The sequence below is a fragment of the Neofelis nebulosa genome, chromosome 8 (assembly GCF_028018385.1).
Source record: "Neofelis nebulosa isolate mNeoNeb1 chromosome 8, mNeoNeb1.pri, whole genome shotgun sequence".
Taxonomy (NCBI): Eukaryota; Metazoa; Chordata; class Mammalia; order Carnivora; family Felidae; genus Neofelis; species Neofelis nebulosa.
In genome coordinates, this window is record NC_080789.1 from 7,071,797 (window position 1) to 7,098,281 (window position 26,485).

At 42.9% G+C, this 26,485-nt stretch overlaps 1 protein-coding gene and 1 long non-coding RNA gene across 2 annotated transcripts; one reads left to right on the forward strand and one right to left on the reverse strand.

The window, feature by feature from the left end:
• Positions 1 to 4,580: 4,580 nt before the first annotated feature.
• Positions 4,581 to 23,809, reverse strand: WBP2NL (WBP2 N-terminal like). The gene is made up of 6 exons (XM_058682089.1): positions 23,667 to 23,809; positions 13,468 to 13,576; positions 13,086 to 13,227; positions 12,800 to 12,892; positions 7,418 to 7,528; positions 4,581 to 4,822 (listed from the first exon to the last, which is right to left on the reverse strand). Exons 1-6 carry the CDS (start codon positions 23,726 to 23,728, stop codon positions 4,581 to 4,583), a joined length of 759 nt encoding a protein of 252 aa, XP_058538072.1. The 5' UTR covers positions 23,729 to 23,809.
• Positions 23,810 to 24,039: 230 nt separating this feature from the next.
• Positions 24,040 to 24,610, forward strand: LOC131518766 (uncharacterized). Its single transcript, XR_009265274.1, has 2 exons — positions 24,040 to 24,360; positions 24,444 to 24,610. It is a non-coding gene; the product is annotated as an uncharacterized LOC131518766 (long non-coding RNA).
• Positions 24,611 to 26,485: the final 1,875 nt, after the last annotated feature.

Below are 26,485 nucleotides of genomic sequence, written 5' to 3' on the forward strand. Positions count from 1 at the left end.
TTCAAGGAAATAATCCAAAATTAAAAAAAAAAAGCTCTATATAAGAGAAGTTAATCACAATGTTGTTTGTAATAGCAAAAACCTGGAAACAACTAAAATATTTTAAAATAGGGATTGAGAAAATATGTAATGGTGCAGCCATGTAGCCACTAACAATATTTATGAATAATTCTTTTGTTTTTAATTGTTTTTAAACGTTTATTTATTTTTGAGACAGAGAGAGACAGAGCATGAACGGGGGAGGGGCAGAGAGAGAGGGAGACACAGAATCAGAAGCAGGCTCCAGGCTCTGAGCCATCAGCCCAGAGCCCGACACGGGGCTCGAACTCACGGACCACGAGATCGTGACCTGAGCTGAAGTCGGCCGCCCAACCGACTGAACCACCCAGGCGCCCCTTTATGAATAATTCTTAAAAACCTATGAAACTCATCTAACTATACATTAAGTATATTCAATTTTTAATATATCAATTATACCTCAAAGCTGTAGGGTTTTTTAATTCTTTTTTTAATGTTTACTTATTTTTGAGAGAGGAAGAGAGACAAAGCATGAGTACGGAAGGGACAAAGAGACAGGGAGACACAGAATCCCAAACAGGCTCCAGGCTCTGAGCTGTCAGCACAGAGCCCGATGGGGGCTCGAACATATGAACCGCGATCATGACCTGAGCTGAAGTCAGACGCTTAACTGACTAAGCCACCCAGGCCACCCTACTTCAAAGCTGTTTTAAAAAAAAGCTGGGGCGCCTGGGTGGTTCAGTCAGTTAAGCGTCTGACTTCAGCTCAGGTCATGATCTCGCGGTTCATATGTTCGAGCCCCCATCGGGCTCTGTGCTGACAGCTCAGAGCCTGGAGCCTGTTTGGGATTCTGTGTCTCCCTGTCTCTCTCTCTCTCTGCCCCTCCCCAACTCATGCTCTGTTTCTCCTAAAAAATAAACATTAAAAATATTGTTTAATTTAATAAATAAATAAATAAATAAATAAATAAAAGTTATGAAAATGTAAAGTGTCAGGTGAAACACTTGTATATACAACATATTCTCAACTACACACAAAATATTCATAGAAAAAATATATGATTTAAATGTCTTCTGGGTCTGGTAATATTATACACTAGAGCTTCTAAAACCTTTTGGTATATAGTATCTAAAAACACTTGATATAATATTTTTAAGGCCTCCTTTTAGGCGGCTTGATGAGCCTGTAAGAAAGCAAGGAAAGGCCAATGAAATTAGGAAGTCGGTCAAGGTAGCAGAATAGTGAGTTTTTAAGAGGCTGACAACCTCAGAATAGTCTAAAGTAGTCCAGAATGATAGTTCTTGGCAGGGAAGGCATTGACCCCCAGGGGGCAATTATGAAATAACTGGGGGATTTTTGGTTATCACAATTAGAGGCCACTGTTGGTATCTGACAGGTGAGGGGTCAAGGATGCTAGACGTCCCGAAAAGTACAGGGCAGTTCCTCACAACAAAGAATCGTCCTACACTCCTTCATGATTTTCAAATGAATCTCTGGCCATCGATGTAGGTGAAACACATGCTTATAATCATTTGAGCCTAGAGCCTAACCCTGCATTACATGATTTTAATACATGCAGAACTTTTCAGGAATTCAACCACTGTGTAAATCAAGGGAAAACGAAACTTTGTTTTATTTGGAAATTTGTCAAGGATTGTTCATCATTTTGGAAAACGACATTGCCAATAGCATTGCCACCATGGTATTCAAGTCACCAATACAACACACATGGATCATTTCTAGTGTTTATGAATTTGGTGAATCTACATACAGGAGGTGAGCACTTGATTACTTTGTTATGTCTTCTAGTACACTGGAATTTGAACATTTATATATTAAAATACTTAAAATTTTACTACAAACTAGTTTTATATTATTTCTTTATATCACATTTATGGCATAATTTATTGATTTTGGTTGAAATGGTATGGAATCATATGCAGTTGTCTACAAATTTCCTTCTGATGATCTAAAGGAGACATTACAAATTATTTGTTATGGGAGGGGCATGTGGGTGGCTCAGTCCATTGAGCGTCCAGCTCTTGGTTTCAGCTCAGGTCATGATCTCACAGTTCATGAGTTCAAGCCCCATGTCGGACCCCACACGGACAGTGCAGAGCCTGCTTGGAATTCTCTCTCTCCCTCTCTCTCTCTCCCTCTCTCTCTGCCTTTCCTCTTCTCGCTCTCTCTCGCAAAATAAATAAATAAACTTAAAAAAAAACCAAATTATTTGTTATGGGGGCAGTCTGATGGGATTGAAAATCACTGCAGTATATAATCCCTACAACTTGCTTTTCTTATTTTAACAATAAGACAGAATTTTTGCATATTTAGCTTTAAGACACCATAGTTTATATAAATACTATTAATGACCACATAGCTTATTTCCAATTTTGTGATGTTAGAAACAATGAATGTAATTAAATCTTCCCACACACATCTTTGTGCACAGGTGCAAGCGTTTCTCAGGAATAGATATTGAGAAGTGAAGCTGCTAAATCAAGAGTAGATATCTTTTACCTTTTAAAAGGCACTGCCAGATCTCTTTCTAAAAATGCATTCAACTTACATTCGCACCAATACTGTATAAAATAACCTTTCCCCACATGTGTTCCTTCCTAACACTTAAATTTTTCTATCTTTTTAATATTTATAAATCTTTGGAGATAAAATTGTTTCTCATGTCAAGTTGCCTTTTCCGAATACTAGTGAAGTTGATTGAACATCTTTTGAAATGTTTCTGAGCCACTCTACTGCCTTGGTTAATTGGGATTTCATATCTTTTGTCCATTTTTAATTTTTGGTTGACTTTTAGGAGTTCTTCATATATTCTAACTATAAATTATTTGTTTAACATGTATGTCGGAGATTAACTTTCTCCTATTCTGTTTTCTATCTTTTAATTGTGGTCATACAGATGTTAAAAATTTTGATATAGTCAAACTTATCACCGTTTTCCTTTATTGCATTATTGGGTTTGATTTTCTTTTTTGGGGGGGGTTGATTTTCTTAAAGAAGGCTTTTCCTAATCTAGATATCATTTTCTTTTTGTTTTAATTTTTTTTTTTACATTTATTTATTTTTTGAGAGACATAGAAAGACAGAGCACAAGTTGGGGAGGGGCAGAGAGAGAAGGAGACACAGAATCCGAAGCAGGCTCCAGGCTCCGAGCTGTCAGCACAGAGCCTGATGCGGGGCTCAAACTCAACAAACCGTGAGATCATGACCTGAGCCGAAGTCAGATGCCCAACAAACTGAGCCACCCAGGCACCCCTAGATATCATTTTCAATGGACACATAATATTCCATTATATGGATGTACCATGATTTATGAGATTCTCTCTCACTATTGGAAATTTAGTGATGGGCTGGTCCATCCTTTCACTAATATAAACAATGCTGTGAAAAACAACTGAGTATTCTACTTGATATTTCTTTTTAAACTTTTTTTAAGTTTATTTATTTATTTTGAGAGAGAGTTTGAGCAGGGAAGGGGCAGAGAGAGAGGAAGAGAGAGAAAATCCCAAGCAGGCTCTGTGTTGCCAGCAAAGATCCCAATGAGGGGCTTGAACTCATGAACCATGAGATTATGACCTGAGCCAAAACCAAGAGTCCAACTGCTTAACCAACTGAGCCACCCAGGTGCCCCTCAACTTGATATTTTTAACATATTTTCAGGCTTAGCAAACAGCGCAATAAATAATTTCTAGAGGGGGAGGGAGAAAGGCAGGAAGCCTTTTCCACCCTACATTCAAGGTTTGTTTAAAAATGCAGCCCATCGATGGGGCGCCTGGGTGGCGCAGTCGGTTGAGCGTCCGACTTCAGCCAGGTCACGATCTCGCGGTCCGTGAGTTCGAGCCCCGCGTCGGGCTCTGGGCTGATGGCTCGGAGCCTGGAGCCTGTTTCCGATTCTGTGTCTCCCTCTCTCTGCCCCTCCCCCGTTCATGCTCTGTCTCTCTCTGTCCCAAAAATAAATAAAAAACGTTGAAAAAAAAAATGCAGCCCATCGGGTATCTGAGTGGCTCAGTAGGTTGAGCCTCTGACTTCAGCTCAGGTCATGATCTCACAGCTTCTGAGTTCAAGTCCCCATCTGGCGCTGGATCCTCTGTCTCCTTCTCTCTGCCCCTCCCAGCTCACGTGCATGCTCTCTCTCAATAAATAAACTTTAAAAAAAAAATTACAATGCAGCCCAATGTCAACCAAATTATTGGGGAATTAGCTCTAATCCTACTTCTTCTTTGGCCCATCTAATCAAGAGTTGACTCAGCCTCCCCCTAAGACTGCCCTTCCACAGGGCAACACTACGTCAGACACACCTTTAATCACATACCTGAGTCTACCTTCCTATTCTGACTTCGGTTTTCGGGTGCCACTTTGCTTGGCGAGTCTTCAAGGTTTAATTCCTGGAAGATGGTGAATGGCTCTGAGAAGATGAGGCAGGGGGAAGAGAAGCCTCATACCCAGGAGGTTGGATTGCCACAGATTTGCCAGTCCCAGCTCTAATTCCAGCAGGTGAAACTTCATATCCTGGAGGTGGGGCTTGATTTCCAGCCCCTGGGTTTTCACTTCCAGTCGGTAAGGTTTCGTTTCCGGCTGGGAGGGCTCCGTATCCCACAGGCAGGGCTCTGTATGCTCCTGGTGGGGCTCCAGATCCCACAGGTGGGGGTCCGTATCCTGCTGGTGGGGGTCCGTATCCCCATGGCAGGTGTCCATATTCCACCTGTGGGGGTCCATATCCAGCCTGTGGGGGTCCATATCCAGCCTGTGGGGGTCCATATCCTGCCTGTGGGGGTCCATATCCTGCCTGTGGGGATCCATAGACAACAAATGGGTATGCTGAGAAGGAAAAAAAATCAGTTACTCATTTTTTAGAGTGGACAAGGAATGGGTAAGAAGGAGAAAGACAAAAAAACTATGCTGAAGCAAACTGACACAGGATGAGAACTCAGGCAGAGTAATGCTAAAGCCAGATCCTTCACCAGGTGAAGGCTTTATCATTTCCTGTTGTGGAGGGATTCAAATTAACATGAAAATATTCCTACAGTTATATCTCTACATTACTTATACTTGTGCTCAGATACATATTTTACTTAATAAATTTTATTTGATTATGAAGAAAGTAATACATGCTCAATGAGGAATATGTATTTGGAAAATAGAGAAAAGATGAAATTTAAAAATTACCTATAATTCCACTATCAAAGACAAAAACTTAGTATTTTGGTATATTTCTTTGTAGGATCTGTTAATATTTTTTATACAATCACAATCATAACAACCATACAACTTTTTATCTGGCTCTTTTTATTTGGCATTATAAAAAAGTCTTTACATTATTAACACTTCATAAATTAAAAGCTGAACAACATTTTATCACATGGATAGGTGCTACGTAATTCCCCTGTTCTAGAAGAGTGCGTCGTTTCCAACTTTCTGATTCATATTACAATAATCATGGGTTGTATTTATTTCCTTGGCTACAGTCCCAAAGTGGTTTAATGAGTCAATGAATGGACAACTGTAGAGTTATTTTGCTGTAATCCATTTTTATGTTTGAGCTAATTAGAAAAAACTTTAAAAGAACTGTCTTAAAGATGCTCAAAGACTAAAGGAGAATGTGAAGAAAGTCAAGAAAATGATGTATGCACCAAACAGAAATATCAGTAGAAGTGGAAAACTTAACAAGAAACCAAAGCAAAATTCTGGAGCTGAATAGTATGATAGCTGAAAAGAATTCACTAGAGGGGTTCAAATTCAGATTTGAGTAGGCAGATGAATGAATCTGTTAACGTGAAAATAGAACAACAGAAAAAGCAGAGATTGAGAAACAGCCAGAAAATATATTGAAGAAGAGTGAACAGAGCTGAAGGACCTGTGGGATGCCATCAAGCAGACCAACATACACGCTGTGGAAGTCCCAGAAGGAGGAGAGAGAGAAAGGGAGAGAGTAAATATCTAAAGAAATGATGACTGTGCACTTCCCAAACTGGATGAAAAACATGAATATAAACATCCAGGAAGCTCAATGAGCTTCAAGTCAGATGAACTCATACAGATCCAACCGAGATGCATTCTAATTAAACTTCCAAAAACCAAAGATAAAGAGAGAATCGTGAAATCAGCAAGAGAAAAGTGCATCACCCAGATACAAAGGATCCTCAATAAGACAATTAGCAGGTTGCTCATCAGAAACTTTGGAGGCCAGAAATAAACTGTCAAACAAGAGTCCTCTATTTGCCCAAACTCCTTCAAGAGTAAGGGAGAATGGGGCGCCTGGGTGGCGCAGTCGGTTAAGCGTCCGACTTCAGCCAGGTCACGATCTCGCGGTCCGTGAGTTCGAGCCCTGCATGAGGCTCTGGGCCGATGGCTCGGAGCCTGGAGCCTGTTTCCGATTCTGTGTCTCCCTCTCTCTCTGCCCCTCCCCCGTTCATGCTCTGTCTCTCTCTGTCCCAAAAATAAATAAAAAACATTGGAAAAAAAAATTAAAAAAAAAAAAAGAGTAAGGGAGAATGAAGATGTTTCCAGATAAACAAAAGCTGAAGGAGTTCATTACCACCAGACTGGCCCTGCAAGAAGTGCCTCAGGGAGTCCTGCAGGGTGACCTGGAAGCACACCAGACAGAAATCTGAAGCCATATGAAGAAATGAAGATCTCAGTAAAGGTAAATCGCTGGACAATTATAAAAGCTAATATTACTGTTAACAATGGCTTATAATTCCATTTTTTGTTTTCTACATAATGCAAGAGACTAATGCATTTAAAAGAATTATTAGATTATGTTTTTAGGCATACAACATATAAACACGTCATTCTGTGACATCAGTTAGTATACAAAACAAGAAGCCAACAGACATGCATGTCATGCTCCAAGGAGAACCCAAGGAAGGGCCGCATTTGGGGGCCCGTCGGCAGCCTGTCAGGAAACCCTTTGTGGCCCACCAGTAGGCTGTGGACCACATTTGAGAATCACTGTGGACAGGCACAACTGTTAGAGGGTACAGAGCATAAAGCCGGAGTCCTCAGTGAGGTTGAAGGGCATGGCATAAGCATGATGGCTATACGTGTGTGAAGCTGGAAGGGGGAAGCGGGCAAGAGCACACATTTTCTGCTCAGGCTATATGCAGGAAGGGACTGCTCCCACTAATGGAAGTTGCCCAGCTATACTCTGTATGTGTACGTTACGGTTAAAAGTAAGCCTGAAACTGAAGCCCAGTCACTTGCTGACATGCCACTGGGTTTCAGTCTAGAAACAAAGTCATGGACTTCCCCATTTTCCAATTTCCTAAACCTCTGCTGTTTCTCCTACAGCAGAGTTGGAAGCAAACTAGCAGTGAAAGGATCTTTGAGCCCCTGGCATACTTTTCCACCTCCCAACAAGAACTTCCCTGCCATACCTTACCTGGACAAGGCATCTGTTGAGTGCACATCATGTTCCCCTGCCCAGTAACTACAAGCAGTCCTGGAGGGCTGAACCAGTAACTTGCACTTCCAAGTGGAACTCCTCTGGCAGCTGAGAAGACAAGTTTGGCAAAATAGAGACTCTAATTTGTTCAATGCAGATGTACAGCAGCCACCAACCAATTAATAGGGTATTAACCATCATCTTACACAAGTGTCCAACAATGCTCCTAGGATATAAGATAAAACACATACACCTCCCTTGTCCTGAACTGTATGCTTTTTGAGGGCAGAGACTGTGTCTTATTGGCCTGTGCTTATTCAGGGCCTAGGATAGCACCTACCATAATAAATATTCAGAAAAAATTTCCAACTGAGGCTTCGATCAAGTTGGCAAGATACATCTATTAAAAACCAATGTAATGGCAACGTGATACAGAAGAAAGCACTTCTGTTTGTCTCCCTCTGCATCTCTCTCATAAAGATCCTTGCGATGGCATCTGGGGCGCACCTGGATAATCCAGGGTAATAGCCTCAAGCCCCTTAAATGAATTACATCTGCAAAGATTCTTTTTACAAACAAGGGAACATTCACAGATTCTGAGGACTAGGCAAGGATATATCTTTGGGAGCTATTATCAGTCTACTACACTAATTTCTGGCATCTAGCATCTGACCACAAGTAATAACACTGCTTCCAGGCCTGGCCCATGCAAGCTTTCCAGGTGAAACATTTGTTCTATTTCCCTCTCTGCTGGCTAGCCAGAGAGGCTGTGGAAGCCATGTGTTAAAAATGGCATAGACCCTATTACCCTGAGTCCCTGAAGGGTTATGTAGAACACAGCCCCCTTTTATCCCTGCTGATTGACCTTTATATAAGCAGCAATATCTATTGTCTTAAGCTATTGATAATTTGGGGTTTATCTGTTTTAATAACTAGCATTATCTTAACTAATTCATTCTAAATCTAAACTTATCTAAATCTAAATCTAAAGTTATCTAAATCTAAATCTAAATCTAAACTTATCTAAATCTAAATCTGAAGTTATCCTCCTTTTCAATATCCTATTAGTATCCTTCCCAGAAATATTATTTTACTAACTTATATGTTTGCGTATTTCTTTTTTTTTTTTTTAATGTTTATTTATTTTTGAGAGAGAGAGACAGAATGCGAGGGGGTGGGGAAGAAAAAGGGGCAGAAAAAGATGGAGACACAGAATCCGAAGCAGGTTCCAGGCTCTGGGCTGTCAGCACAACTAACAAGCCATGAGATCATGACCTGAGCCGAAGTCCGATGCTTAACCAGCTGAGCCACCCAGGCACCCCGTTTGTGTATTTCTTATATGACTCTCACTAGACTGTAAATTTAACAAAGGCGGGGGACTATGTATGTCTTGTTCACTATTGTGTTCTCAATCATCTCAATCATACCATAGTGTTTGGTATACAATAAGGGTCAAAGAGTCAAACCATAAAGTATGATGGGTAGTTAATTCCAAAGGCCTCATGGAAGCCCATCTCACAATCCCTGACTCTTGCTGGGAAAGCAGGGGCAGGTTCCCACACCTAAGCCGTGATATAATCAGACCCAGAGTAGGTTCAGACATTTGGTCAAGTTCACCTAAGTTGCCTAAACCCTTTCCAAGAGGCTATGCAACTGCTAGGACTCTGTACCTAGCTTTGCAAGCCAAGAAGCATATCTTAATAAGAGCACTAAGAAGTTTCCCTCAAGTTGCCCGATCCTTAGCCCATAATCCTAAAAATAAGCTCTCTCTACTGTGAGGTGAAAAATAAGGGCAAATTCAGGACCCAGTATGCAATTACTCTGAGTTTTCCAGACATCTGTAGCAAAGAAGAACTGGACTTCCAAGTACCCCCTGCCTCTGGGTTCCACATGGCCATACTCTGTGAGCCAGGACACCTTGTTATCCAACGTCAGGCTTTAGATGCTGTCTGCCTTCTGGACAGTGAAGAGCTGTTGGCTGGGTTCAGTATGTGAACTCCTTGGTCTTCATATCTTGCACTGTATCATTAAAGGTAATATTAAACATTTTCTTACTCCTCAATTTCCTGTATATGGCTTCTCCACCACCTGTCTTTAGCATTTCTGTCTTGCTAAGACCACCACGAACTCAAATTTCCACATGCAATGCACACTTTTCAGTCTTCATTTTATCAAACATCTCTGCAGCAGCTGACAGATGACCGCTCAGTAATGCTTGAAATTTCTCTTTCTTTTTTTTATTTTATTTTATTTTTTTATTTATTTTATTTATTTATTTATTTTTGGGACAGAGAGAGACAGAGCATGAACGGGGGAGGGGCAGAGAGAGAGGGAGACACAGAATCGGAAACAGGCTCCAGGCTCCGAGCCATCAGCCCAGAGCCTGACGCGGGGCTCGAACTCACGGACCGCGAGATCGTGACCTGGCTGAAGTCGGACGCTTAACCGACTGCGCCACCCAGGCGCCCCGAAATTTCTCTTTCTTGATTTCTGGGGTAATAAACTCGATTCTCCTCCTACCTCAGTCGGCCCCACGCTACCCATCCCTTCGATGTTGAGGACCTTGGAAGACCATCCTTTATTCACTGAATAAGCCTTTCACTCACATGGCTCCAGAGACGACCTGTGTGCTGAGGATCTCCAAATGAGTCTCTAGACACAGTTCATCTTTGTGGTTCTGAGCTGCCGGTCCACTGGCCTCTAGCATTCCAGTGTACCTCACTTCAATATGATCCAGCGGTTAAGGGTATAGGATCAAAAGAGCACAGCATCACTTACATACTCTACTTATACAGTATTTCTGCCAAAATGCAGGACCTGCATCTAAGCATGAAGAAACAGATAAACCCAAATCTACAAAACAATAAGCCTGTATTCTTTTAAAAATGTTAATGTTGGGGCGCCTGGGTAGCTCAGCAGGTTAAGGGTCTAACTGTGGCTCAGGCCGTGATCTCATGGTTCATGAGTCTGAGCCCTGTGTCAGGCTCTGCGCTGACAGTGTGACAGTGCAGAGCCTGCTTAGGATTCTCTCTCTCCCTCTCTCTGCCCCTCCCCTACTCATTCTCACTGTCTCTCTCTCACAATAAATAAATAAGCTTTTTAAATAAATAAAACTGTCAACGCCAAGAAAGACAAAGAAAGGCTGAGTCCAGACTAAAAGAGACTAAAGAAATAGGACAATTAAATTCAGCGTGTGATCTGGGATTAGATCCTGGATTGGAAAAATAAACAGTGCGCCATAAGAATTAGGAAGAGTGATAGGTTAATCATTTGAATTTGAATATGAACCAAATATTAAATAATAACATTGTTTCAGTGTTAAATTTTCTGAATTTGATAAGTAGACTTAGGGTAGATAAAAGAATACCCTTGCTCTTAGCAGATACACACTTGAATACTTAGGAATGAATGAAATGAACTTTGTAACTTACTCCCAAATAGTTCAGTAAAAACAAAAACAAACGAAGAGTAACATAAAGCAAATGTGGGAAGATGTTAATGATGGGTGAATCTAGATGAAGGGTCCATGAGAGTCCACTGTAAATTCTTGCAACTTTTCTAAATACGATTTTTTTTTTTTGAAATAAAAAGTTTAAAAAGAGAGTGAGAGTATGTTTAGGGTCCAGATTCTAGCTCTATCAGTTTCTACCTGTATAGCCTTGGGAACCTGTAGAACCATCACTGACTCAGTTTCCCCAGTTATCAACTGGGGACAATGATTGTACCTACAGCCTAAGTTTTTGTGAGGATTAAAAAAATTGACACATGTAAAGGGCTTGGAACGCTGCCCACTGTATGGTAAGCATTCAATAAATGTTAGTATTATTAGATCTAAAATTGAACTCGTTTCCTCTCCAACTTAGATGGTCTCTTATATTCTTAACTGTGGTTTATAGTATCATGATCCAGTCAGTCTTCTGAGCTAGAAAATTCATTCCACCCTCTGGTGTGTCCCCAGCACTTTGCCCATGCCTCTAGTTTGGAATATTTGCATGTGTGTGTCTCTTCTAGATTGTGTTCATCTCAACTAGATTGGAGTTGGGGTGGAGGCAAGGGAGAAAGAGAAAGCATTCCGGATAGAGCAAATTCCAGGGCACCTGGCTGGCTCAGTCAGTAGAGCACGTGACTCTCGATCTTAGGATCATGAGTTCGAGCCCCATGTTGGGTGTAGAGTTTACTTAAAAAATAAAATTAGGGGCGCCTGGGTGGCGCAGTCGGTTAAGCGTCCGACTTCAGCCAGGTCACGATCTCGCGGTCCGTGAGTTCGAGCCCCGCGTCAGGCTCTGGGCTGATGGCTCGGAGCCTGGAGCCTGTTTCCGATTCTGTGTCTCCCTCTCTTTCTGCCCCTCCCCCGTTCATGCTCTGTCTCTCTCTGTCCCAAAAATAAATAAAAAACGTTGAAAAAAAAAAAAAATAAATAAAATAAAATAAAATAAAATTAAACAAACACATTAATAAATAAAGTTATCCAGGTAGAGCGAATAGCATGAAGGCTCGGAGATGAGAGAACAGGGCACAAAGAAGTCCAGCTGGACTGGAGTACAAAAGCTGAGACAGTAGGGGCATGAAGTGAGACCAGATTGAATAAAAATGTACCACAAAAAAGATTATTTGTTTTCAAAGTCTGAAAGAGTTCTCTGGTACATCTGTTAGATCAGTGCTGTAGGGCTGGATAGTACCTCTTCCCTCTTCTCATGGAAGACGGGGATTAAACCCAACAGAAGCAAAGGCAAAGCCAGAGAGGAAAAAAGACAAAAGGCGTGACAAAGGAAGAAGAACTCAGGCAACTGGGGATTCCTGATCTGAAAATGAGAGTACGCAATGATGTATGAGACCAACATTTAAAAGGATAAAAGAGGGGCGCCTGGGTGGCTCAGTCGGTTAAGCGTCCGACTCTTGGTTTCAGCTCAGGTCGTGATCTCACAGCTTTGTCGGTTCGAGCCCCACATTGAGCTCTGCACATCCAGAGTGGAGCCTGCTTGGGATTTTCCCTCTTTCCCTCTCTCTCTGCCCCTCCCCTTCTCACGCTGTCTCTATCTCTCTCAAAATAAATCAATAAGCTTTAAAAAGTACATTAAAAAAACATTTAAAAACGGACAAAAGATTATCAGGTATAATTAGTGGTTCAAGTGTCTGAGTATAAACTTCTGCTAGCCTGCAAACTCCTTTAGGACAAGGAGGGGCTGAATAATCTTGTTCCCAGCACGTAGTATGGTACTTGTGCCATAATAGGAAGGCTCAGAAAATGCCTGCTGCATACGTGTGCAACTACCAGCTGCCTGACGTAGAGACCAAAGTCGTGGCTGGGTAGCGGTCCTACTTCAATTCCGCAGGCCTCCAAACCCCAAAGTGTTTAGTGTCTTTATTAGCATTGCTCACCGGCAGAGGCAGCTTTCACCATCAGCTGGGCAAATTCGATGGCACCTCCTTTTCTGAAGGCTAATTTAAAAGTAGCCTGTCCTTCCCAGCCACCTGGGGGAAGAAACGGCACACGCTAAGATGCTGGCACCACTGGTCGGAGAAGGACAGCCCCAGACAGAGAGACAAGCACTACCCGACAGAGCAGTGCAGCTTTCTTTGAATTCCAGCATGAGCCAAGTCTGAATCTTAAACCTTCTGGAAGCTTTTGAGGGAAAAAAATACACTTCTGAGGGGGAACACTCACCATCCGGAGCTGCCTGAATAGTCCCTTTAATGTAGTTGGCAGCAAAGACCGGTTGTTCAACGGTGCAGTTACTCATCAGATCAAATGGCATCATGAAAGAAAACATGGGATCACTGACTAAGTGTGAAGTCACGAAGATCACCTAGGAGAGGAAAGAAACTTCGGAGAAGGCATGCAGCTTGTCCACGGACTGAGACATATTAGACCAACTCTAAGGTCGAGGCTGTCTGACATGCCGGCCTGAGAAACATCACCCGTGTTCTTCCATATTCTCCAACATGGAAAATCATAAAATGCCAACTTTGAAAGTCAATGTTAAATCTCTCTCCATTTGAAGGAAAACAAATGTAGCGGTAATAGGTCAAGGTAGAAGTAGAATTACCCGGTATGAAGTGAGAAACAGTGTCCCCCTCTTTGTCCCACTGAAGAGACTGGATCTCTCTGGTTGCTGTGGGAAGGAGAGGTCCACATCCTGAGACTGCATCAAGACACTGCAGAAAAGAAAGGGCAGACACCACACGATTTAGAAGTTATACGAAACGACGCGCATAAAGTTCTTAGCACAATTCCAAGCCCAGAGTAAGCACTCAATGTTAGCTGCTGCCGCTACTATCACTATTGTATTGAAATAGAAAGGAATTTAAATCTTATTCTCTGACTTTTCACACTTACTCCTCTCCCTCTTTACCACTGGATTCTTTTTTTCTTATCAAGCCTACCTTCTTCTTAATGTTTATTAAGAATAACAAATGGGGGGGGGCCTGGGTGGCTCAGTCGGTTGGGCGTCCGACTTCAGCTCAGGTCACGATCTCACAGTTCGTGAGTTCGAGCCCCGCGTCGGGCTCTGTGCTGACAGCTCAGAGCCTGGAGCCTGCTTCACATTCTGTGTCTCCCTCTCTCTCTGCCCCTTCCCTGCTCATGCTGTGTCTCTCTCTGTCTCAAAAATAAATAAACATTAAAAAAAAAAATTAAAAAAAGAAAAAAAAAAGAATAACAAATAAGAGTGTCTGGGTGGCTCAGTCGGTTAAGCATCCGACTTCAGCTCATGTCATTATCTCACTGCTTGTGAGTTCAAGCCCTGCGTCAGGCTCTGTGCTGACAGCTCAGAACCTGGAGCCTGCTTCCGGTTCTGTGTCTCCCTCTCTCTGCCCCTCCCTTGCTTGAGCTCTGTCTCTCTCTCTCTCTCAAAAATAAATAAACGTTAAAAATTTTTTAAGGAATAATAATAAAAAATGTATTAAAAATAATAAATAATAATAATAATTCTTATTCTTCATATGCAGGAAGTATAAAGCACTGTGCTAATGGAAATGTTTCTTTGACTCTCATAGAAATGGCAAGACACACAGAGTACTCCAGATTCCTCTGACATGTTATTCCCTCTGCCTTTTGTGTTCTCCCCTCACTCTTAACCTGAGAAACTTGGACTCATCCTATTCCCACTCATAGAATCCTATTGGGTTTCTTTTCTTTCTTAGTAATTATTATAATATATATATATATATATATATATATATATATATATATGTTTATGTGTTCAATGTCTTAACTAATGATCCTGCCTTTGCACTGTGGCCCTAGCAAACAGTGGGTGCTATTAAATATTTATTGAAAGAATGAATGAGTGAAAACATGAATAAACATAATAATGCAAGCAGTAATATCACATACATCACGTTAATGGCACAAAAATGTCATAGCAATTTAGTGGAAGGAGGGATTAGCTTTGGTTGAAATGACTAAGAATGACTTTATACAAAGGTTGAAGTTGTTTCTTTCTAAGTTTATTTGTTTATTTTGAGAGAGAGAGAGAGAGAGAGCGCGCATGCATGCGCAAGTTGGGGAGGGACAGAAAGAGAGAGGGAGAGAGAATCCCAAGCAGGCTCCACTCTCAGCACAGAGCCCAATAGCCCCACATTAACCAATAGAACACGTTACATTAACCATGAGATCATGACCTGAGCAGAAATCAAGAGTCAGACGCTTAACCAACTGACCCACCGAGGCACCCCTGATTCTTAAGAGAAGAGTAGTGTTTCAGTAGGCAGAGGTGAGGGTAGGGGATGATCCAGATGGGGCGCAAACAGCATGAATGGAGGTGCAAGAGCAGCATTAATGGAGGTATGTGGTGGAAAGCAAATTGCACACTTGGGAGCAGCCCACCTGTGTGGATTCATCAAAGCAGCATGGAGGTGAAGGTGGGAAGAATAGTGAGATCTAGCTCGAAATCTATGCTGGAACTAGAGCCTGGAGATATCACTTAATAGGCAAGGAGAATCAATCAAGGAGGTGGTGGTTTATTAGAGGTTAAGAAATCCTAAGGGGCACCTGACTAGTTCAGTCAGTAGAGCAGGCAGCTCTTGATCTCAGGGTCATGAGTTCGAGCCCCACATTGGGTGTGGAGATTACTTAAAAAAAAAAAGAGGGGCACCTGGGTGACTCAGTCAGTTGAGTGCCCAACTTCAGATCAGGTCATGATCTCACGGTTTGTGAGTTCAAGCCCTGCGTGGGGCTCTGTGCTGACAGCTCAGAGCCTGGAGCCTGCTTGGGATTCTGTGTCTTCCTCTCTCTGCCCCTTTCCCACTCACGCTCTGTATCTCTCTCTCTCTCAAAAATAAATAAACATTAAAAATTTAAAAAAAAAAAGAATCCCTAGAATAGTCTTGATGTAAGGTAGTAAGAATTGGAACTAGGGTGGTGGTATGCTGATAAAAAGGGCTTTTTAAGACAATGAAAATATGATGTCAGCAAAAATAGGGAACTCCAAAAGTCAGTCCAGAAGTTTGGAATCTAATCAAAACCTTATAACAACTGAGAGAATGTTTAGTCAAGAAAAAAATAGCTGAGTCTGATAACAGAGCTTCGTGACACTTACCCCAGTACCATCTTCCAATCCCCAGCTTGGCAATAGCCTTAAAAACAACCCACATTCCTGGTGTAAGTACTGAACACCAAAGGGAGCAGAATAGACCTTATTCTCAAAGAACTCTTGTTTTAAAACTTGTCTGGTGGCTTCCTGAAGGGCAGGCTCCAATGGTGTGTGCCTAATTCAGAACTCTCCCAAGACTGAGGGGACTACTCAGGGTCCATTTGTCAAAAACATTTCAAGGTAAATGTATTAGTTGCTGCTGTCTGGGGCAAAGGATGAATTTAGTGCAAACAAACTGAAAAGTTAGGGAGGAAAGAAAGGCTAGAGAATGAGATACTTTGGGGAATAAAGGCTTTGAATAGCTCTGACGTATTCACGGGAAACTAGAAAGTCACATCCATGCCTTCCGAGGCCTGGGTTCATGCTCAGATGGGAACTGAGAAGGTCCAAAACTTTTACCTCTGGATGACAATGAGGCTCTGTTCAAGTAGGAAGTGAAAGCTAAGACAGAGTTGTAAACTGCCTGGCTGAGTGATAAAGACATGCTCCAAACACACAGGCAGAGCCCATCTACAAAGGCTGGAATTTTTTATTTATTTATTTTTTTGTTTCCAGATATATAAGAAAGTTGTCAAATCACTAGTTGGCCACTAAGTTAATATAAAAGAGACTTCAGTGCCTGCACGTGACAAAGACTGTAAGCTTTAAAAATTTTATAATTTAGAAAAGTCACTAAACAAACAAAAAATAAGTACAGCAAGCAGCAACAATGTACCCTGAGGAAGAGAGAAAACCTGATTTCCAGAGTTGCCATATCATAATCTTCTAAATGTCTAGTTTACAAAAATTTTTTAACATTTTATTTTATTTTTTGAGAGACAGAGAGAGAGCATGAGCAGGGGAGGGGCAGAGAGAGAGGGAGACACAAAATCAGAAGCAGGCTCCAGGCTCTGAGCTGTCAGCACAGAGCCCGATGTGGGGCTCAAACCCATGAACATGAGATTGTGACCTGAGCCAAAGTTGGACACTCAACCTACTAAGCCACCCAGGCACCCCAAAATGTCTGCTTTTCCACAACAACAACAACATCATGAGGCATGCAACAAGAAAGTATGGCCCATATGTTCTTCTGTAAACAGAAAATGAAATTAATAGAAAACTGCCCTTGAGGAAGCCCGCACATTGGATTAACTACACAAAGACTTTATTCTTTTTTTTTTTTTTAAAGGAAACCTACCCCCAGTGTGGGACTCAAACTCATGACTCCAAGATCAAGAGTTGCATGCTGTACCTACTGAGCCAGCCAGGGGCCCCATTAGACAAAGATTTTAAATAAACTCTTTTAAACATGTTTAAAGAGTTAAAAGAAACCATGTCTAAATAACCAAAGGAAATAATGAGAGCAATGTCTCAAAAAGTAGAATATCAATAAAGAGATAGAAATTAGAAAACTGAACCAAATAGAAATTCTGAAGTTGGAAACTACAGTAAGTAAAACAAAAAATTCAGTAGTGGTGGGTTTAATGGCAGATTTCAGCAGGCAGAAGAAAGGATCAGTGAATCTGAAGATAGGTCCATTGAGAATAACAGTCACTACCTAAGTAACAGAAAGAAAAAAGAATGAAGCAAAATGAACAGAGTCTTAACAGACCTGTGGGACAAAATCAAGCATACAACCATATGCATAATGAGACTGCAAAAAGGAGAGGAGAGAATAAAAGGGGGCATAAAGAAAATTTGAACAAATAATGGCCATAATCTCCCCCAGTTTAATGAGAGACATGAATCTACACATCTAAGCTCGACAAACTCCAAGTAGGATTAACTCAAAGAGATCCACACCAAGACACAAAATCAAACTGCTGAAAGCCAAATACAGAGACTCTTGAAAGCAGCAAGAGAAAATAATCATCATGCACAAGGAATCCTTAATAAGACAAATAGCTGACTTCTCATCAAAAACTATGGAGGCAGGAGTAGTAGGATGACATATGCAAAGTGCTTAAAGGAAAAAAATCTGTCAACCAAGAATTCTATATCTGGCAAAACCATCCTTCAAAAATTAAGGAGAAATTAAAACATTACCAAGTAAACATAAACCGAGAGTTCATCGGTTCTTATATATCATCATATAAGAAATGCTAAAGAAAGTCCTTCAGCCTGAAATAATAAGACACTAGGCAGTAAATCAAACCCATACAAAGAAACAAAGAACATTGGTAAAGATAACTACATAGGTAAACATAAAAGTCTGTATTGATGTATTTTTGGCTTGGAACTCTTCATTTCTTCCTATATGAATTAAAAGGCAATTGCAAAAACAGTAATTATAAATCTAATGTGATGCATACACAATGTATAAAGATGTAATTTGGGACAATAACAGTATAAGAGGACAGAGTTATATAGGAACAAAATTTGTTCATACAATTAAAACAAAATTGTATTAATTTGACCTAGATTGTTATAAATTAAGATATTAAATGTAATCTTCAGGGCAACCACAAAGAAAATAACTAAAATATATACAGTAAAAGAAATGAGGAGGGAATCAAGATAGTATGTTAGGAAATATCTATTAAACACAAAGGGAGGCATTAATGGAGGAATTGAGATATAGAAAATAAAGAGCAAAAGAGCAGAAGTTAAGTCCTTCCTTATCAATAATCACATTAAGTGTAAATGAATTAAACTCTCCAATTAAAAGTCAGAGATCGGCAAAATATATATTTTTGAAAACATGATGCCACTATATACTGTCTACAAAAGACTTACTTGAGATTCAAAGACACAAACAGGTTTAAAGTGAAAGGATGTAAAAAAGATACTCCATCAAACAGTAGCCAAAAGAGAGCTTCAGGGGTTATACTAATTTCAGGAAAAATAGACTTTAAAACAAAAATTACTATAAAACAATATTATATCATGATAAAAGGACCAATCATCAAAAACATATTACAAATATAAACATGAATGCATCTAATAAAAGTCAACTAGACCTAACATATAAGGACACTTCACCCACAAAGTACAATACACACTCTTCTCAAATACACATGGCACAGTCTATAAGACAGACCACATATTAGGCAACAAAACAAGTCCTACTAAATTTATGAAGATTGCAGTCATACAGTATCTTTTCTGATCAAAATGGAATGAAATTAGAAATAATAACAGACAAATTAACAAAAATGTGAAAATGAAACAAAATGCTCTTAAATAACTAATGGGTCAACAAAGAAATCACAAGTGAAATTTGAAAACAGAATTGAATCACTAGAAATTAGAAATTTTGAGATGAATAAAAATGAAAATACATATACCAAACTTTTGAGATGTAACAAAAGTAGTGCTTAAGAGGAAAATTTTTGCTTTTAACGCCTGCAAGTTTTAAAAAAGAGATCTCTGGGCACCTGAGTGGCTCAGTCGGTTAAGCGTCTGACTTCGGCTCAGGTCATGATCTCAGGGTCCGTGAGTTTGAGCCCCACGTAGGGCTCTGTGCTGTGCTGCCATCACAGAGCCTGAATCCTGCTTCAGATTCTATGTATCCCTCTCTCTCTACCCCTCCCCTGCTCGTGCTCTGTCTCTCTCTGTCTCTCAAGAAATGGATAAATGTTAAAGAGAGAGAGAGAAAGATCTCAGGGTACCCGGGTGACTTAGTTGGTTAAGCACCTGATTCTTGATCTCAGCTCAGGTCTTGATTTTAGGGTCATGAGTTCAAGCCCCAAACTGAGCTCTGCATTGGACATGAAGCTTACTTTAAAAAGAGAGAGAGAGAGAGATCTCAAATCAATAATCTAATTTTCCACACAAGGGAACCAGAAAAAACAAGACCAAACTAAACCCAAAGCTAGCAGAAGGAAATAAATAATAAAGATTACAGAGAGAGAGGGAGAGAGAGAATCCCAAGCAAGCTCTGCACTGTCAGAACAGAGCCTGATGCAGGGCTTGAATTCATGAACTGTGAGATCATGATCTGAGCCAAAACCAAGAGTCGGATGCTCAACCAACTGAGCCACCCAGGGGCCCCACCCCTAGAATTTTTAATATTTTTTAAAGTATTTATTTTTTTTGAGAGAGAGAGAGAGCAGGAGTGGAGAAGGGCAGAGGAGGAAAGGGGGAGAGAGAGAGAGAGAGAGAGAGAGAGAGAGAGAATGAGAATCTTTTTTTTTTTTTTTTTTTTTAATTTTTTTTTCAACGTTTTTTATTTATTTCTGGGACAGAGAGAGACAGAGCATGAACGGGGGAGGGGCAGAGAGAGAGGGAGACACAGAATCGGAAACAGGCTCCAGGCTCCGAGCCATCAGCCCAGAGCCTGACGCGGGGCTCGAACTCACAGACCGCGAGATCGTGACCTGGCTGAAGTCGGACGCTCAACCGACTGCGCCACCCAGGCGCCCCGAGAATGAGAATCTTAAGCAGGCTCCATACTCAACATGGCGCCCAACAAGGGGCTTAATCATACAACCCTGGGATCATGACCTAACCCAAAATCAAGAGTCAGATGCTCAACTGACTGAGCCACCCAGGTTCCCCTTAAAATACATTTTAATCTTTTAAAAAAAGTCTATGTCCTCTGATGCCACAATTGCACTTTAAGGAACATATCCCTGAGAAACATTTTGACAGGCAGGCAGAGATTAGTTTTCAAAAATGTTCATGAAGCAATGTTTATGGCAATGACAAATTACTACACCCTGAACATCCCGAATAGAGGCTTGAGCAAAGATTCATGCATATTGGAATACCAGTCATTGAAATTAATGATGTAGATATTGATACTGGAGAGTATTCCCAATATATTGGTAAATGAGGAAAACAAATTACAAAGCAGTCTTGAGTGTGGGGGAGTTGCATATATTTCCATGGAGGAAAGCGCAGAAAGACACATACCAAAATGTAAAAAGCACTAGATGTTGGAGTCTGGGGCGATTTAAATTTTTTTCCCAATTTTTCTACAATAAACACATATGGTGCTATCTGTACAAGTTTTAGAATATTGGTTAAAAAAAGAAAACTCAACGTCTTCCCTATTTACCAGTAGAGTCCTATCTGTACAATTATGAATTCTCAGCTGGGATTTAAAAATCTCCACAGAACACAGCCAGTGTGATGAGTTTCTCAAATGTGTATTATGAATAGGCAAGAGAAGTCAAAAAACAACCAATCTTCTCCTTCTCAACCTATTTCTTTAAAGTAGTTTCTATCAACACCAAAAGAACCCCAAATAATCCACTTAAAAATGGGCAGGGGAACTGAGTAGACATTTCAACAAAGAAGACCTACAGATGGCCAACAGACCATGAAAAGATGCTCAACATCACTCATCATCAGGGAAATGCAAATCAAAACCGCAACAAGGTATCACCTTACGCCTATCAGAATGGCTAAAATCAAAAAGACGAGAAATATTGGAGAGGATGTGGAGAAAAAAGAACCCCCGTGCACTGTCGGCAGGAATGTAAATTGGTACAGCTACTATGGAAAACAGTATGGAAGTTCCTCAAAAAATTAAAACGAGAAAAAAATTAAAAAGAGAAATACTGTGTGATCCAATGACTCCTCTACTGGGCATTTACTTAAAGGAAATGAAAACGCTGATTTGAAAAGATACATGCATCCCTATGTTTATTGCAGCATTATGTACAATAGTCAAGATATGGAAGCAACCTAAGTGTTCACTGGCACTTAGATAAGGCAGATGTGGTATGTACACACACACACACACACACACACACACACACACACACACACACCAGAATATTATGCAGCCATAAAAAAGGATGGGATCTTGCCATTTGCAACAACATGGATGGACCTTGATATTACATTAAGTGGAATAAATCAAACTGAGAAAGACAGATACATAATTTCACTCACACGTGGAATCTAAAAAAAGAAAAACAAATGAATAAACCAACAAAAAGCAGATTCAGACCTATAAATACAGAGAACAAATGAGGGTTGTCAGTGGGACGGGGGTGGGTAAAATCGGGGAAGGGGAGTGGCAGATACAGCCTTCCAGTTATGGAATGAGTAAGTCACAGGAATAAAAGGCACAGCATAGGGAACAGTCGGTGACATTGTCACAATAGCACTGTGTGGTGACACTTCTGGTGAGCATAGCATAACTTACAGAGAGATCTAGTCACTATGTTGCACACCTGAAACTAACGTTAATGGTGTGTCAACTACACTCAAATTTTAAAAGTAATAATAAAATAGAAATAGAGGAATACAGCATTTCTACACAGGAAGCGGGCGCCCCCACAGGGTGGGGCATCTCTGATGAAGAGAAAGCCCAGAAGCGGCCCTTTTCCTTTCTGCGGGACCGCTGGAGTCGAGCAGTTCAAACCCCCGTCAAAGGTCTTCCACATGCAGGGACCACACGATTGTAAGCAAATTCCTTCTCTTTCTTTCAGTTTCCCCACCTGTGAAATAAGGGGATCCTCACTGTAGACAGAGCAGTTGGAAGTATAAAGCTCTTAAACAGTGGAGACGATTACGTGCTCAAGAGCACAGAACGGACCCCATAAAGATCATTCGAAGGACCATACAGGATCAGCGTTTGTGTTGTAATTTTTTAGAAACAAGCTTCACGCCCCGCCTCCAACGCACGCAGGGAAACAGACAAACCCGTGGCTGAGGGAGAGGACGCCGACACCCCAGATCGGAAGTGGCCCCAGGGCACCCAGGCGGGTGTGCAGGGGACCGGCGGTCAGGGCGGTGGCCGACGCTCTCCTACTACTCAACTACGCACAGCGGCAGAGCACAGGTCCTTCGGGAGCCGGGGAAGACGCACGGCCTCCGCCGCCCGTGGGAACCCGGCAAGGACACTTTCCCGGGGGAGGAAGCAGAGGAAAAAGATCCATCCGGACATCGGCTTTCGGGGCTGTCTTGGTGGATCTTCCCGACAAAGGCGCAGTCTCGCCGCCACACGCGAGCGAAGGAAAACGGGGACAAGTGGGGGCGGAGGCAGCAGCTGGGGGGGTGGGGGGGACCGCGCCGGAGTCTGGAGAGCCGGGCGGGAGGAACCGACGAGAGGGGCCGCGTGGAGCGGAGGCCTGAGGCGGGAAGGCGAGCGAGCGGCGGGCCCCGCAGGCCCCGCGCACGGCCACGGGCGCGGCCCGGCGAGCGTCCTTCTCCCTAGACGGCTCTTCTTTCCGTCCCGATCTTTATTTACAGGGAAGTAAGAGCCATCATCTCCCCGTCGGGGCGAAAAGAAAGGGGGCTTCGGCGAGCGCCCCCCACCCCCCCGAGGGCGCGGGATCCTTCAGAGGGATCCACACCGCCGCCCCTTCCGCGTCCGCGCCCCCGGGAGTAGGGGCGGGGCGCACCCAAGGCCCCCCTGTCGCCGTCACCCCACGGAGGTTTGTGCTCCCAACGGCGCCCCCCCCGGAGGAACGGCGCGACACCCCACCACTGCCAGTGCCCTCCCGCCTTTCTTCTGGGGCGACGCGCGCCTCGCACGGCGCACCCGCCCTTTACCTCAGCGAGGCCACGGGCTCCGGCCTCTGCCCACTCTGTGCGCCGGAAAGCCCGCGGGGTCTCGAGCGCCCCAGTGGAGGGGGCGGGGCTCAGCCAGCCGAGGCCGGAAAAGGCGGGAAAGGCCCTGATTGGCTAAGAGTTTCCAAGCCGCCAGTCCCACCGGTCGTCGGTCTATCCCCGGCTCTGACAACACCCCTCCCCACCGGCTTCCCCTCGGGCACCTGTCGCTGGAAGGAATGAAAGCCCCGCGGCGGTTCTCCGTGTGGCTCTGATTCACCGCCATCTTGCCCCAGGCGCCCTTCTGTCGCCCCTCAGATGGAAAGGGGCGGGGCCTGTGCCAAGCCGGGGGGGCGGGGCTTTGAAGGGGAGGTGCGCCAAACCGGGGGGCGGGGCTTTGAAGGGGAGGACAGAGATTATGGCGCAAAGACAAGTGGGGGGGGGGTTGAGTGGGCGAAGGGGCTGGTCACGTGAGGGGCGGTGGTCAGAGAACCAGGTGTGGTGCCGCCTGGGACTCCAGCTGGTGAGGGGGGAATTGACCCCGCCCCAGAGTGCGGGGATGTTGAGTGGTAGGTGAGTGGGTTCCTGGATCCACAGCATGGTAGCTGGTTGCTGGGCTGCCCTCGGGAATGGATTGAATGGGTCAGGAATCAGAAGCAGGATTTTCCTGCGTGCCCCCCTGGCCTGGGTCAGAAGGCTAATGCATTTTGGAGAAAGGATCCAGAAAGATTTCTCGCTTCTCCTAAAGGCAAGCAGAACAACTTTTCCCCACCAGAGAAAGCCTGGAATCCGAGCTGGTTTCTTGTGAGGTTAGCATCCAGGAAAGGGTGAATGAACTGCGTCGGGGGAAGTCTAAGCCGGTTCCAAGATAGAGAGAACCTTTGGCATCCATCATACCAGCCCTGCCTTCTCCAAAGGGTGAGAGTGAGGATCCGGTGGGATACAGCATACTGGAATTGCTTTGAAGACTAAAATGTTGTACATCTTCTCGTTTCTTTTAGACTTCACAAAATAGCACCAAAGGGCTTCAAGCAAAGGGATGGTAACGTCTGGATTACCGTATTTCATCAAGTTTAAGATGCTGTCAGTTATAAGATGAACCATTTTTAAATGTACCACAGAGGGGAAAAAAGTTGCCAAATAAAGACGTCATCAGTTATAAGCTGATTTTTTTAAAGTAATCTCTACACCCAACACGGGGCTTGAACTCATGCCCTGGGGATGGAAAGTTGCATGCTCTACTGCCTGAGCCAGCCAGGTGCCCTAAGCTGATTTTTATTTATTTTTTTTTTATTTATTTAAAAGTTTTTTTAAATGTTTATTTATTTTTGAGAGAGAGAGAGAGAGAGAGAGAGAGAGACAGAGCTCGAGAGGGGAAGGGCCAGAGAGAGAGGGAGACACAGAATCTGAAGCAGCCTCCGAACTGTCAGCACAGAGCCTGATGCGAGACTCAAACTCACAAACCGTGAGATCATGACCTGAGCCCTGAGCTGAAGTCGGATGCTCAACTGACTGAGCCACCCAGGCACCCCTTAAAAGTTTTTTTTAAGGTTTATTCATCTTTCAGAGACAGAAACAGAGTGTGAGTGGGGGAGGGGCAAAGAGAGAGAGGGAGACAGAATCTGAAGCAGGCTACAGGCTCTGTGCTGATACAGAGCCTGACGCCGGGCTCAAACACGAGAACTACCAGATCATGACCTGAGCTGAATGAAGTCAGCTGCTCAACTGACTGAGCCACCCAGGTGCACCCCCATGATTTTTTTTTTAAACCTAAGACTGTTGGAACAAACTAAAAACAATAGGAATGGTATGAAGCTATAGAAAGACCACTGAGATAGAGCCCCCGTCTTGCACTGGTAACTAAGTGTGCAACTTTGGGCATCAACCATGCTCTCTGGACTTCTGTTTCCATATCTGTATGAAAGAACGGGACTAAAAGAACTGTTTTCCCTTAGCTGTGATATTTTAAGTTTGCAAAACTACTCTGTCACTCAAATCTTCCCACCTCTCCATCTTGATGTGGCAATTGCCCTCTGGTTCTGGTCCTCATCATTTTACCTGAATGACTCCCCCCCCCCCCCCGCCGCGCCCCACCGTTCTTCTATACCTTGCATTCACCCTACAGAATACCGAGGCTCCAAACAAAATTGTGTATGGTCATCACCTTCAAATTCAGAAAAATAGCGTGTGGTGTTATTTGCTGGCTGCAGAAGAGACCAGGAACCTCAAAGAGAGGAAGTTTGGTTTAAGTTTGGAAAACACAAGAGACAAGCTAGTGCTTAAAATTTAAATTCTTTAAAAAAAATTTTTTTTAATGTTTGTTTTTGAGAGAGAGACAGAGACAGAGCGTGAGCAGGGGAGGGGCAGAGAGAGAGGGAAACACAGAATCCAGAGCAGGCTCCGGGCTCCGAGCTGTCGGCACAGAGCCCGACACAGGGCTTGAACTCACAAACCGTGAATCATGACCTGAGCTGAAGCCGGACGCTTAACCGACTGAGCCACCCAGGTGCCCCTTAAATTCTTACTCTTAAAGCATTCACTGTAAAGCAGGCAGGTCTCTAGGCAAGATGGGTCCACTCCTTCCATAGAGTTGGGTTTCTTGACTTCTGGAGAAAGGAGGGAAAAGCTAGGAAATTCATTAAGTGAAAATAAACCCTGTTTACATTGAAGGAGACAGATCACACAGAGCACAGCATCCCTCAAGGTCTAGCATACTAGCTCCATCACCCATGTTGGATACAAAACCCCAAGGAGGGGCGCCTGGGCGGCTCAGTTGGTTGAGTATCCAACTGTTGGTTTCGGCTCAGGTCATGATCTTGCAGTTTGTGGGATTGAGCCCCACATGCATGGTGCCGAGCCTGCTTGGGATTCTCTCTCTCTCCCCCTCTCTCAGCCCATCCCCTGCTCTCTCTCAAAAGAAATAAACATTAAACATACACATGGAATAATGACCGAAGTCCATCCTCAAGCCAAATGAAGAAAAACTGGACTCACGAAATGTTTTCCATCTATAATTTCTGTGGCTACTTCTTACCAAGATGGT